Genomic DNA, 13,347 nt, shown 5'->3' with positions numbered 1-13,347 from the left:
AGTGTATTTTAATTGACAAAGTAATCTTATGGTCTGAAACCTTTTTTGAGAAAAAGTAATAAGAAAGAGGAAGGTGATCTCAAATTAAAGAGTGTGCATAATAATATGGGGCAAGGGTTGGGAGTATCTTAAAAATGTCCTATTTTTCCATATCTTTGAAAAATGATTTAGTTCTTAACCTATGATATGCATTAAAATATAATTGGCAAACCATAAAACATAATTTCCATACATTTTTTCATGTAAAGACATCCCAAATGCTGAAACTAAAAATTCAAACTTTCAAAGATATTTTGGAATAGTCACATATTTAAAAACAACAACAACAATAACAACAACAACAAAAACCTGTTTTTCATTGCCAAACATGGCTCTAAAATTGAAAAAGCAAAATTCTAGGTCACTCAGAGTTTTGTACAAAATTCTGCTAATGTAAAATAAATATTTTCCCTTAAAATGGTAGTTTTTCAGTATATTTTCATAAGCATTTTTCTTTTATATTCTACAACAAAAAGAAAACATCTTCCAAAAAACCTAAGGTTTGAATGCCAACTCATGCATATTTTTAATTAATAAAGGTGGCACAAATCAAATAGGCATATGCAAAATGACAGTCACAGATTGTACAGTATTTTTGCTATTTTGTTAGTTTTCTCCTTCTGTGAGGTTCTTTTAAAGCTAAGTTCTCTAGGAAATTGTGTCCTCTTGTGGTCACTGGCAAAAACAACATGTTTTGGGCAGGAAGAATCAATCAAAACAATGGAAATAGGATTTAAGGCTTCAGGAAAAGCCATTTGTGAAAAAAGGAAATCCCTTGAAGTGGAGAGACATGAAAGTTATGAGTAATCAGAAAAGCAACTTTATCTGGGAAAACACAAAATTTAAACCATTAGATTAAGATTTAAATTGCTCAATGATGAAAAAGAAAAGATAAACATGCTCGTGAAGTAGGAAGCCTGTATTCATAATAAAGGCCTCTTATGAATAACTATACATTTCTTCCATTATTTCTTCACTTACTCCAGCAGCCCCCCGAAATAGTTGAGAGCATATTTCACCAAGGTTAACTGGAAGCAAAGATGGGACGTGGCCACTCTAGCCTGCATACCCAATAAGCCAATAGAGGTGTGTGTGTGGGGGGGGGAGGTTCTTCAACGCTCCATTCTTTGCACACTTGGATTCCTCTCTACATCCAAGTTCAGCATGTTTCTTTACCTCATCCTCATTTTGAAGGCATAATGTCAGATAGTTTAAAGATGAATTTATTTGAAATTTTGATTTGCTCATTCGAGGTATTCCTGGCAACTCAATTTCTTAAGCTTTATTCTTTTTCATTTTATTTCTGGATTGATAGTTTCACAATTTCTATTTTTGTTCCTTAAAGAAGTTCAGAAAGAGAAATACAGAATCAATTAAATTCATGAATTCAACTATCATTAAAAGAGAAAAAGAATGACCTCTTCTTTAGGGCAAGGTGCTCAAACATCATTAAGGCTGCCTGTGTCGCTGAGCAAGAATTTGCTTTTACACAGAGTTATCAAAGTCACTTGTGCTGACACGAACTTCATATTCCACTTTGATAAAATTCTCTTACTTGAATATCAAACTAGGCAATCCCTGTGGAGTGTTCAAAACAAGATGAAATCTAAGATGTATAATCTTATTCAACTGCAGCCTTTTCCAATTTGCGCCCTCTTCTGTGGGAATGCTCCTGTGCTTCATTCATGCAATTCAGAGAAATTATTTCACAAAACTCTAAGCCAACTTACAGGTGGGAGGTCATCCAAAGACTGAGAAGAAAGAGTAGGCACAGATTCAAATACTCACCTTTTTGTACAAACCCAACTCCAAAATTTACTCTCTTGCTAACAATTCTAGAGTATATGTAGGTTTCTTTTCCTTCTCTGAATGTACTTATAAAGGATTGTTGCTAAGAGAATATCAGTGCATATATATTCAAACTGGAAGAATACAGATACATGCATAACTTACTGCATATGCTCAGTATGAGATTCCTAACTTTGTTTCTCCTAACAGTATTTTTTTTCAATTTTTAACACAGCACACATTCCTCAGGAAGGGCTGCGAACATGCCAAGTTTGCAGTTTTGAAAACAAAGCTCGTTTTGAATTATCCGAGTGCAAAAGAAAAACTTTTTTGTTTTCAGTTAATTTTTTTTTCAGGGATTTATTTTAGAAGTAGACAAAATGATTTAATTCCAATCAATCCAGTATTCCCAAAGAAGGTAGTTCTCCACTACCGTCCTTTAAGTCAGGCTGAGTTCAGCCCCAAAGGGAAATTTCTAAGACCGTTTTTAAGAGCCTGAAATTAGGATTTTCAAACTAAGTCTGCTTTCCCAGCAAGTGTGGACAAGAAAATTGTTAGACAAAATGTTAGGTAGGATATAGCTATTGATGAACAGAGAGGGACAATCCGGCCATGAAATATTTACGGTTTGCAAAGGAGGGAGTATCAAGCCCCAAACATTTTGAGAGGTAATTCATTTGGCAAGCCACAGCCTTCTGCTCAAAAAGTATCAGGCTAGGCACTCAAAATCCCTCTCATTCTCACCCTCCACTCTTTTGGAAGAGTTCAAGAGAAATTTCTTCTCGGGACTAAAGTCATTCATTGTGACTCCGTCAGGAAGATTCCATGCTGTGATGGTTCTGGTTAGGTCATTCATTTTAAACCCCCTCGTAAGTATTCCGGCATCCAGAGCAGAGCCTCAGCCCTGGGGATCCCTGGTACCCAGTGGCCAGGCGCTCCTCATCCCCTTTATGTTTATGTTTTAGTGCCCAGAATAGGGTTGGGTTCACTTGTTTAAGAACCAGTCTTGGAGATTGATGACTGTGCAAGTCCGGCTGGCTAATGATCCCTGGCTGCTGCGCTGCTGCGGACTTGGTTTCTCCTCCAGCTTCTCTGCCCTCGTTTTCATTCCCCAATCCCAACTCCCCTTGGTCAGGTAAGGTTTCCCTTTACACTTTGCCCACACTTTCCTGTCTTGCTCTACCCGTAGCCACAAAGGAAAAAGCCCAATTATTCGATCTCCTTAGTTTTAAGAATTCAACTAAAGGGAAAAGAAAAACAAAATTAAGAGATGAGATTGATCTTTAAAGAGAGAGAGAAAGCGTGGTAAAGGTGGAAAAATTTCAAGATTTCCGCAGCCACCTTCAAATAAAAATCGTGGAATAATCGGCAACTTAGAACACTTGGTAGAGTGTGGCTGAATTCTCTGCTTCCGAGAGATAAAATCCTAAAGGCAGAAGATGTAAACAAAAGGGTGAGTTATCACAGTGCGCTTTGTTTTAAGGATACCTGCCTGCAGACCGTTAAGTGAAGGTATCCTTAATTTTCAGGCAGGATCTCATTTTAAAATACCGCAGCGACTCCCGAGGCAGGCCAGTTGGCATGCTGTGGTCATTGTTTCTGAATATTTGTGAAAATGGTGATAGCCAAATCCTGCAAGTCGCCCCTCCCATGAAGGCACAGCCTTGTTGCCCCCCCCCACGGGGGGGGGGGAGGGAGGGACGCCTCTTGCCCTCACTTCCCCCAGAAGTCTGAGCCCTTCAGCCAGTTCCAGGCACTCCAGACCCCCGGGGGTTTCCGGACTGAAACTGTGAGCCTCAGCGGGGCACAGCCACCTGGCCTGCCCTCTAGTACCCCGAGGGGGGGGGGGGGCTTCCTCCTCCTCCCGACACCCACAGCCTCGACCCTCGGTCAGGCCCAGAATGGGGCCCTTCGCTGAGTTAATTCCCGTCTGACACTCCAGTCTGGGGACAGCGTGTGCGGACCTCGGCCTGCACAAGGGCACACAACCTCCACACCCCCAGACCTCCCCCCTCCTCTGAAAACCGAATACGGTTCCTGACCTCTCGTTTGCTTTGCAACTTAACAGATGAACAAGAAATGGTTATTCTATCCCAACTCGTTCCAAAAGAGAGAGAGAGAGAGAAACAAGCATGGCATTGCAAAGATGGGTTTCTCAACCACGCGGCTTCCCTTCCAGCCCACCGACTTTTGTTGCCTCCTATTTGCTAGAATGTGCATCAACCCCCACTCGCGGGGGAGGGGGGGCTAGTTGTTGTCAACGTGTTGATAGAATTGCTTAAAATAATAAAAGCACCCAGTAACTGGACCGCGCTTGGGTCACCCGAAGCATAACTGCCCACTCCAGCTCCTAGGATTGAAGGGCGGAGAAGGTGCCTCGCACAACGGGCAGCTGCGCGGGTTCGGGGTGGAGGGTGGGGGGTGGGCTTGAACCCCACCTCGCTCTCTTACGAGCCTCCCTTTAGGGGTCACGATGTGGGGCTTTATGTGGGGGTACGGTAGGGATGACACGGCCGCGGGGTCCTCCACCTTGGGCCGGCAGCTCAGGCGACGCGGGCCGCAGCGAAGACCCTGCGCTGTCCCTCTCCGGCCCGCTGCTTTCTCCGAGGACAGGGCTGACTTCCGAGAAAAGAACGAACTTCCTCTTTTTAGCCCCGTCGGAGGTGAAGTCTTTGGGGTGGCAAGCGGCTTTAGGCTTGGGTCGCTGTGGCGGGATAAAGGAAGGCCCAGATGCTTCTGAGGGAGGGGTGAGAGCAGGCCGGGGCACCGAGCCGCAGTCCCCGCAGTCGCGGCCACGTCTTCAAAAACCGCCCACGACCTCAGGGCCAGCCGCGGTGGTTTGGGCTTTGCAACTCGGGGTGTGGGGGTGGGGAGGTGGGGAGGTGGGGAGCCCCTCCGTCCACCTGGCTATAGGGAGGAGAGCTCCGCGGCTGCCAGTTTTCTTGCCCCTGCCCCCGCCCCGGCCATCCCAAAGCGGCCCCCGCGGACCTAGAGGGTACAGGGGCGAGATGAAGCATCACCCACTGCGTAGAAGCTGTAGCCGGAGCTGCCGCTGCTGTCACATCCACTCCGGGAGGGACTGACACCGCGGCCGAAAGGTCCCCTCCGGCCGCCTTCCGGGGCTGCGCTCGGGTGCGGGGGCGCGGCCCGCGCGCGCTCGGGCGCGGAAGGAAATCGCCCCGCGCCGGCCCGCGGAGGGCGGCGGGGCGGGAAGGGGGAGGGCGGCGGGGCGGGGAGGGGAGGCGGGGAGGCGGGGAGGCGGGCAGAGGGCCGGCCGCCGCAGCCAGGTCGCCTTTGAATGGTTTGGGAGAACGAATTGTTAGACCCCGCGGAAAGGGGGGTGGGGGTGGGGACGAGGAAGGGGGTGGGAGGGCAGGGGGGCCTGGAAAGCGGAAACTTTCCTATAAAACTTGGAAAAGTCCCTCCTCCCCACGTCAGGCCAATGACACCGCTGCCCCCAAGCTTTCCGCCCGCGCGGAGGTATAAGAGCCTCCGAGGCTGCAGCTCTCGTCCAACTCCCAGACACCTCGCGGGCGCGCCGGCACCGGCGGCGGTTCCGAGGGCAGGGCCGGGCCGGGCCGGGCGTGCGTGCGGCCGCTGGGCGCTTCTTTTTGGACCTCGGGGCCATCCACACCGTCCCCTCCCCCTCCCGCCTCCCTCCCCGCCTCCCCCGCGCGCCCTCCCCGCCCCGCCGAGAGCCTCCCGGGCCTCCTCCCGCCCCTTCCTCGGCGGCCGCACCGCCCGGGCCGGCGCCGCGCGCGGGGGAAGCTGGCGGGCTGAGGCTCCCCGCCGTCCTCCCTTTCCCGGGCCTGCGAGGCCGCGCGCTGCCACCTGAGAGATGATGCAGGACGTGTCCAGCTCGCCAGTCTCGCCGGCCGACGACAGCCTGAGCAACAGCGAGGAGGAGCCGGACCGGCAGCAGCCGCCGAGCGGCAAGCGCGGGGGGCGCAAGCGGCGCAGCAGCCGGCGCAGCGCGGGCGGCGGCGCGGGGCCCGGCGGGGCCGCGGGCGGGGGCGTCGGAGGCGGCGACGAGCCGGGCAGCCCGGCCCAGGGCAAGCGCGGCAAGAAATCTGCGGGCGGCGGCGGCGGCGGCGGCGGGGCGGGCGGCGGCGGCGGCGGCGGCGGCGGCGGCAGCAGCAGCGGCGGCGGGAGCCCGCAGTCGTACGAGGAGCTGCAGACGCAGCGGGTCATGGCCAACGTGCGGGAGCGCCAGCGCACGCAGTCGCTCAACGAGGCGTTCGCCGCGCTGCGGAAGATCATCCCCACGCTGCCCTCGGATAAGCTGAGCAAGATCCAGACGCTCAAGTTGGCGGCCAGGTACATCGACTTCCTCTACCAGGTCCTCCAGAGCGACGAGCTGGACTCCAAGATGGCAAGCTGCAGCTATGTGGCCCACGAGCGGCTCAGCTACGCCTTCTCGGTCTGGAGGATGGAGGGGGCCTGGTCCATGTCCGCGTCCCACTAGCAGGCGGAGCTCCCCACCCCCTCGGCAGGGCCGGAGACCTAGGTAAGGACCGGCGCCTCCGCGGGTCAGGTGGCGGGCGGTCAGACGGACGGCCGGGCCGCGGCTCCCGGCCCACCTGGCCTTCCTCCGCGCCCCCCCCCCCCCGCCCAGGTCGTCCCCCGCCCCCCCCCCATCAGCCTTCCCACCCAGCCTGGCACCGCCACCTCTTCCCCCGAGCGTCCCTGAAAGGCAGGTCGGTCCCCGCTAGGGTGAGGGGGACGCGCCCCGTGCCGGGTGTGCTGCGTGTGCGTGAGTGTGCGTGTCGGACAGGAGGGAGGACTTGAGAGACACTCGAGGGTCGTGGGGAAGGGCAAGTCTGGTTGCCAGCGCCTCCCTTTCTTCTGGCTCTAAGTTTTCGTTCTCCTTAAAACAAATGCTTCCAAATTCCACCTCCTCCTTCTTTCCGGCCACCCACTTCCTCTTGCCCTTGGGCTGAAATCCTTCCAGGTTGTTCAGCGTAATTTCTCAGTAGTGGTGATAAGAACAGTGCTCGCTAGTCTTAGAAAACAGCCACGAAGACCTAAACAATAACCAACTTTCCAACCCCCCCCCCCCTTCTGGGTTTTTGCAGATGTCATTGTTTCCAGAGAAGGAGAAAATGGACAGTCTAGAGACTCTGGAGCTGGATAACTAAAAATAAATATATATGCCAAAGATTTTCTTGGAAATTAGAAGAGCAGAACCCAAATTCAAAGAAACAGGGCGTGGGGCGCACTTTTAAAAGAGAAAGCGAGACAGGCCCGTGGACAGTGATTCCCAGACGGGCAGCGGCACCATCCTCACACCTCTACATTCTGATAGAAGTCTGAACAGTTGTTTGTGTTCCTTTTTTTTTTTTTTTTTTTTGACGAAGAATGTTTTTATTTTTATTTTTTCATGCATGCATTCTCAAGAGGTCGTGCCAATCAGCCACTGAAAGGAAAGGCATCATTATGGACTTTCTCCATTTTAAAATGGTACCAACCAGAGGAATTTTAAGAACGTCTTTAGAAATAAAAATACGGGGATCTAACTGACTTGCAAAATCACAGTCAGTTAAACCCTCTTTACAGTCTTCCTCTGAGAGAGAAAAAAAAAAAACTTAAAATACAAAAAACAACATTCTATTTATTTATTGATGACCCATGGTAAAATGCAAATAGATCCGGTGTCTAAATGCATTCATATTTTTATGATTGTTTTGTAAATATCTTTGTATATTATTTTTCTGCAATAAATAAATATGATTGAAAATTTTAAGAACCTCAGAGTTTGGTCTATATTTTTAAAGCTCAGGATTAAGTTGGAGGTAAATACCTGCTTGTTTAACTCTGGAGGCACCCAGGAGGGAGGGGGCACTAATATAAACAAAGCAGTGAAAAACGCAAATAAACTAGCTACTGACAGGCACAGGCGTGTTATTTAGAAAGACAGCTTTATTATTATTATTCCAGTTTGGTGTTCAGTGGACTTTGTAGCATCTCTCCTTCATCTCTTATCAGGCCCCCCAAACAAGCAAAAACTTAGGAAATTTGTTACTCACTTCTCTTGCTTATATTTTGAGGAGGCAGCTGTAAAACAGTTAAATGCAAATAAGCAATATGAAGCCAGGACTATTTTTCTCTCGTTACTGTATTTTTTTGTTCTACCCTCCACTGTTTGTCAGGACTTTTAAGTAATAGCGTTCATTGCACTGAAAGGATGCCCAAAGTGTTACTAAAATGATCTGTATCTGTACACTTACAAATCAGTAGGAATGCGTAGAAAAGAATGAAGTTTAAATTCAGCAGGAGAGAGAATTCCACTTGCAAAGTAATTTGCCTCCCTCTTTTTTCATGAATGAAAATGATATTTATGTCACGTTTGCTTAAAAGAAAAGCCAAAGTTAAGAATATTTTTCCATGTTGATGTTATCCATTCGAGAAGCATGCTCCTTCTTTATATATAAAGAACATATAACTATGGAGAGAAATACAATAAACAAAACACCTGAACTTTCAGTAACTACTAGAGCACTTACAATTTTAAGTGCTAGAGCTTTCATTTTCCAGTCAGTTCTTTAGCAAATATATTTTATTCAAAATTACACAATTTTTCCCTGGTTACTTACAGGTATACAAAATCCGAAGTTAAGTGAAACAGTAACAGTTAAACAAATGGGGCTTGAATTTTATTTAATTCTGGTTATTTCTGAGCCAGGAAAATACTGGTTTTTATAACTAACAACATTATAAGTAGTAAGTTTGTCTCACTTAGGACTTAACTTTTACATCTAGTTGACTGCATTCAGGTGTAACCCGGGAATTTTTCAAACTAGAAAATAATTTTGCTGTCTAATTGAAACAATAGGTATGGCAAACAAGTGTACACGAATCCAAACAGATCATGTTTGCCCAACTCAGATTGAGGTTATTATATTGCCTGAAGGTTTTCGTTTCCTTCCCACACATCATCAGAGAATGCTGACATAACAATATTGTAAATTTACTATTCTCAATATCTTAGACCATGTTTTACGATGAGGAGCCTGTAGCATTTACGCACACTGAAAGATTAGTGAAGGCTTGGGGAATTAATTTTTGGATTTTGGTAGTCCTTTATCAAATAACTACATGAGCCGGGAAAGTGATTATGTGTGAGTGTACTTATAGGGTGTGGGTATATTTGTAGAATGTGTGTATGAGAGAGAGAGAGAGAGAGAGAGAGAGAGAGAGAGAGAGAAGGGTAGAAATGTAAGGAGGGTACCCTAAAAGGATGAGAGAGAGCATCAAGATGGTAATTCTCTCTTCTGTGTGTATGTATCATCCTACCACCTCCATTTTCTAAACTGTTCATGGAGGAATCTCCTTGTTCACTAGCTTGGTATAACTATTTGATATTTCAGATTTCTTGATGTACATCAGGATGGAGCTGACCGTCATTGCTGAGAAGGTAATCTCTATATTATCTCTGATGATATAAAACCCAGAAGTTTCAAAAAAGGTAGCCTTTCATTTGGCTTTTTAATTAATTTTTTTAAAAAAATTTTTAGTGTTTTATTCTCTTTACGTTTCTGATAAGAGAAAACCTTTTGCAGAAAAGCAAATGCCATATTTATGTTGCTAAACTGAAGGTAATATTTTCTCCTAGAATTTAGGGGAAATAAATGAATGAAAGAAAGGTAACAGATAGCTTTTCTTTGAATGAGAATAATTCCTGGGGGAAAATCTTAACTATTAGAATACAATTTTCAGTTTGCAAACTTTTTATGTTCTCAATCTCCTCCCCCATTACACATGAGAATGCAAATTCTTTTTTAGAATAGAAATAAAGCCACCTGTGTTTCTCTTGCTCTACCATTATTTCCTGTTTTAATTTTATTTTTTTGCTACCTATCCTTATTTAATGGACACTTAGAATGAATTACCTCTGCTCCAGAAGTGAGAATTTAATGTGGTGGCTGGACAGGGGACTCTACTCTTTAGCCAGGAATGCATTTACTGGAGAGAAAATGCTGTATAAAATTGCCTTGGGTGAATACTAAACAACTGAGTAAGAATGTTTCCTTCACTGTGCATATATATATATATATATATACATACATATATGTATGTATGTATACATATATATATTAAATCTTTTAATTTCGTTGGATTGATAGCCTTCAGTCATAAGCAGTAAATTTTTGTTTTCCTATGAGAACATTCTGTATACACACACTTCCCTTCTTCGTGCACACACTTGCTAAGCACATGCACAGATGATAGATAATTCATGCACGGTTGCAGGTACCCTCCCTAAACTGGTACATATCATTAATAAAATAAGGTTAAATAGCAGAAACTCACATACTGTGTGTACTTTTTTCCCACACTCAACAACGGCACAAGCTTTCTGCTGCTTCAGTCTTCAGGCTCATATTCATAATAGAGCTTTTTAAGGGACACTTGGCCTCTTGCAAAAAAGTCGAGCATTTTGCACATTCCACGGTTTGGCAAACTCAGAACTGGTTATTTTCTCTAGACCGGTATCAAGTTCTTCTCAGGCATATGATTTCACTTGAAGTCCTGCCCAGGAATCCTTCAAAGTGAGCGTTTGTCCCGCTCTCATGATGTCAGGCGGTTTTCCCTGCATCTGTAATTTGAAGAAAAACAAACAAACCTGCGGGGAACAAGCGCCACGGAAACCCAAACAGAACTCCGTGGGGAGCGGGAGTCTCACCTGCGGCGGGCCCGGGAGGGGGGCGCCGGCCCAGACTCCCCTGCGTGGGTGGCGGGCCGGTGCCACACGGTGGGGAGAGTGACAGTGTCCGTGCCCTTCTCCGACTGCGTGGACCGCTCCGGGCCGCGTCTGGCCGCTGCGCAGAGGCGGCGGTTCCAAGTGTCAGCGGTAGCAGAAGGAGCAGCAGCAACAGAGTCAGGCAAAGGCCCAACCTCAAATTTCCAGAGACGGGCCTCTATTAGCGACAAACGGGGGTCGGGCGGGGGATCCCCGGGGGCCACTTTTCCAGAATTTTCTGCCTGTGTGTCATAAAGCGTGCCCCACCCCCAGGACCAGCGAAAGTGGAAGGAAAGTGCACCGGCAAAGTGGAAGGAGAAATCCGTTACCTCATAATTTCTCAAAGCCGGCTATACCACTCTTTTCCCAGGAAACCTCGAAACCGAGACCTCGGAAATGCAAACAGGATTATTAATTATCCTCATTTGCTGAACAGCAAACGATAGACCCGGTAAACAGGGCACGGGATACATTTGCCATTTGCTTTTGTCCCAAGGCCCCAGGACGTGAGCCCACTTAATGTTCTTAGCAAATCAAAGCACGTGTCCTTTGAAGAAGGTGTGTAATTGGAGTTTAAGGCATGTATGGAATTCCCAGATGTCTATAAAGTAAGAAGGAGCATGTGGCAGGTCACTGGAAGGTGGGGCAGGTTAAAATCACTGGCACAAAAGTCCCCCCCTTTACATTTCTCCTTCTTTATAAGGGCCAGGGAGATAAACCTTGGGGGAACGGATGGGACGGGATCATAATGAATATCCAGCTTCTCATATCAGAGTCATAGTAACCATGGTAAAAAAGCACATGGTCAGAAAACCTCAAAGAAAACACTCAATTATAGCCGGGATTTCGTGGGCGCCCTGCAATGAGATCGTTTGGGGTTTGCTGCAGCGAAGGCCTCCAACGGCTGTCTTTCTTGTTTACGTGGACTGTTTTCTTTTCCTTCCATCCTCCCCCCCAACCCCCCACCATCACCACCACCAAGTTTGTGGATGTGTCTTCGTACTTACGCGTGAACAAAATTCCAGATTAGGAAAAGAAAAAAAAAAAACATTTCCAAAGACATCCATCCCAAAGGCAGCCTTTTTTGGGGGACTGGAGATGACGACGAGCAAGTGAAATTAAATTTCTGTAAAACATGCAGTTTAGACATCTACCAGATAGAGCGAACGTTCCATGAAAAGACAACCATCAGAATCAACAGCAAGCACTCTTTTTTTTTTTTTCAGTTCACTGAGGAATATATAGATGTACATGGGACTGTGCGCTCTAAGCTTGCAAGTTTGAATATTGCTTATTAGGCAGTTTTTGTTTTGTTTTGTTTTGGGTCTGAAGCCTGAACCGAAGGCAATGTGACTTTTCTCCTTGGGTTCAAGATGGTGCCCTCGTTTACCTGCACAGTGGAGCCCGAGGCGGAGACGTAAGGACGGGGTGTGCCCAAGAAGCTGGCCCTGGCAGAGGTTGGCGTGGGGAGGGGGGCGATGCGGGGTCGCAGGAGGCTGGGGGCCAGAGCGCGGGGGCTGGAACAAAGCGCGCCACAGACCCCGCCACTGAGGCTTGCGGGAGGGCGGGAAGGACCCACCGGGGCTGATGCGAGTGTGACAAGTGAAAAGCTAAGCAGGTACCTGAAGGAAGTTTATCTTGCCCAGATGTTAGGGCTTTTATGAAATGTCACGTGAAGAGAACAGATGTACGATTTGCAAATGGGGCCACGCCTGTAAATACAAGGAAGGCAAATGCTTGGAGGAAAATCCAGGCATAAATCATCAACCTCCTTTTCTAGATATCTATTTTCTCCTTTAAATATTTGCTTCCGGAAAGGGGAGACACGTCTTAAATCGTTAAGTGCCTCTTCCAGGAGAAGTCACACTCTTACCCCTTCCTAGCAGCCCCCCAATCCCCTAAGTGCCTTGGGTGCAGAGGGTTGGGGTGGCTGGCAGATTTCTACACCGCCCCCCTCGCGCGCTTTCCTTCTTTACGTTCCCCATCCCCCACGTTTCTGTCTTGGCCTCTCAGAGACTTTTGATCCTGAGAAACGTATCGGATCTCGGTTTGGAAAAGCTGAAACTAATCAATTGCCTTTTTGAAGGGGTAGAGAGTGATAAGAGCGAAGGAATGCCAGGACTGACAGACCCTAAACCTCCAAGATGCTTGGCTGGGCTGAAAGATGAGCGGGTGATCCCTCCCTGCTGGGGCCGGGACCCAGGCTCTGGGGATCTTTGTTGCCCATTGGGTAGGGCTTTTAAGAAATTACATTATTAGTTTGATTGAGGATTTTTAAAAATCTCTTGTACAAATAAGAGCCCCCCCCCCCTTTCCATGCAAGAAGGAAACTCGGTTCATAAAATTGAAATGAATTAGTAGTTGCCCAGTTGTGGAAGACAGTCCAATTCCTTTCTCTGTTCTTAAGAGACAGATGTTCATAGAGGTTATTGTGAATATTAACGGTTGGCTCAGGCCTGGCTCTCTGTGCACAGTAGGGTTTTAAATATTTGTTGACAATATCTTTAAGACTGTACATTAAATGAAGGAACTGTTCTGTGGCTCTTCATTTAAATGCAACATTATTGCTAAGTGTTAAATTGATAATCGCCCAGCTTAGAGTTATTTATATAGCTGCCCACACAGCTCTGTATTTAAAAAGAAATTTTTAAAGTTGGTGTATATTCTCCCACAATAGTAAGTCTAAATTTACTGTCGGAGTTTATATTAATACCCTTTGGGTTTCCAAAGAATTGAAAAAAGTTCAAAGTGATCACGTTAGCTTTAAGGGTGACAGTTTT

The 13,347-nt window shown here is 47.0% G+C and overlaps 1 protein-coding gene and 1 long non-coding RNA gene across 2 annotated transcripts; one reads left to right on the top strand and one right to left on the bottom strand.

The window, feature by feature from the left end:
* Nucleotides 1-5,552: 5,552 nt before the first annotated feature.
* TWIST1 (twist family bHLH transcription factor 1) lies at nt 5,553-7,574 on the top strand. Its single transcript, XM_038556383.1, has 2 exons — nt 5,553-6,334; nt 6,903-7,574. The coding sequence occupies exon 1, from the start codon at nt 5,666-5,668 to the stop codon at nt 6,290-6,292; it is 627 nt and encodes a 208-aa protein (XP_038412311.1). The 5' UTR covers nt 5,553-5,665; the 3' UTR covers nt 6,293-6,334; nt 6,903-7,574.
* A 167-nt stretch (nt 7,575-7,741) lies between these two features.
* Nucleotides 7,742-12,825, bottom strand: LOC119866867. The gene is made up of 3 exons (XR_005369190.1): nt 10,511-12,825; nt 10,138-10,423; nt 7,742-7,881 (listed from the first exon to the last, which is right to left on the bottom strand). It is a non-coding gene; the product is annotated as an uncharacterized LOC119866867 (long non-coding RNA).
* Nucleotides 12,826-13,347: the final 522 nt, after the last annotated feature.

Source organism: Canis lupus, chromosome 14 (genome assembly GCF_011100685.1).
Source record: "Canis lupus familiaris isolate Mischka breed German Shepherd chromosome 14, alternate assembly UU_Cfam_GSD_1.0, whole genome shotgun sequence".
Lineage (NCBI taxonomy): Eukaryota > Metazoa > Chordata > Mammalia > Carnivora > Canidae > Canis > Canis lupus.
This window is presented reverse-complemented; position numbering and strand designations above follow the sequence as displayed.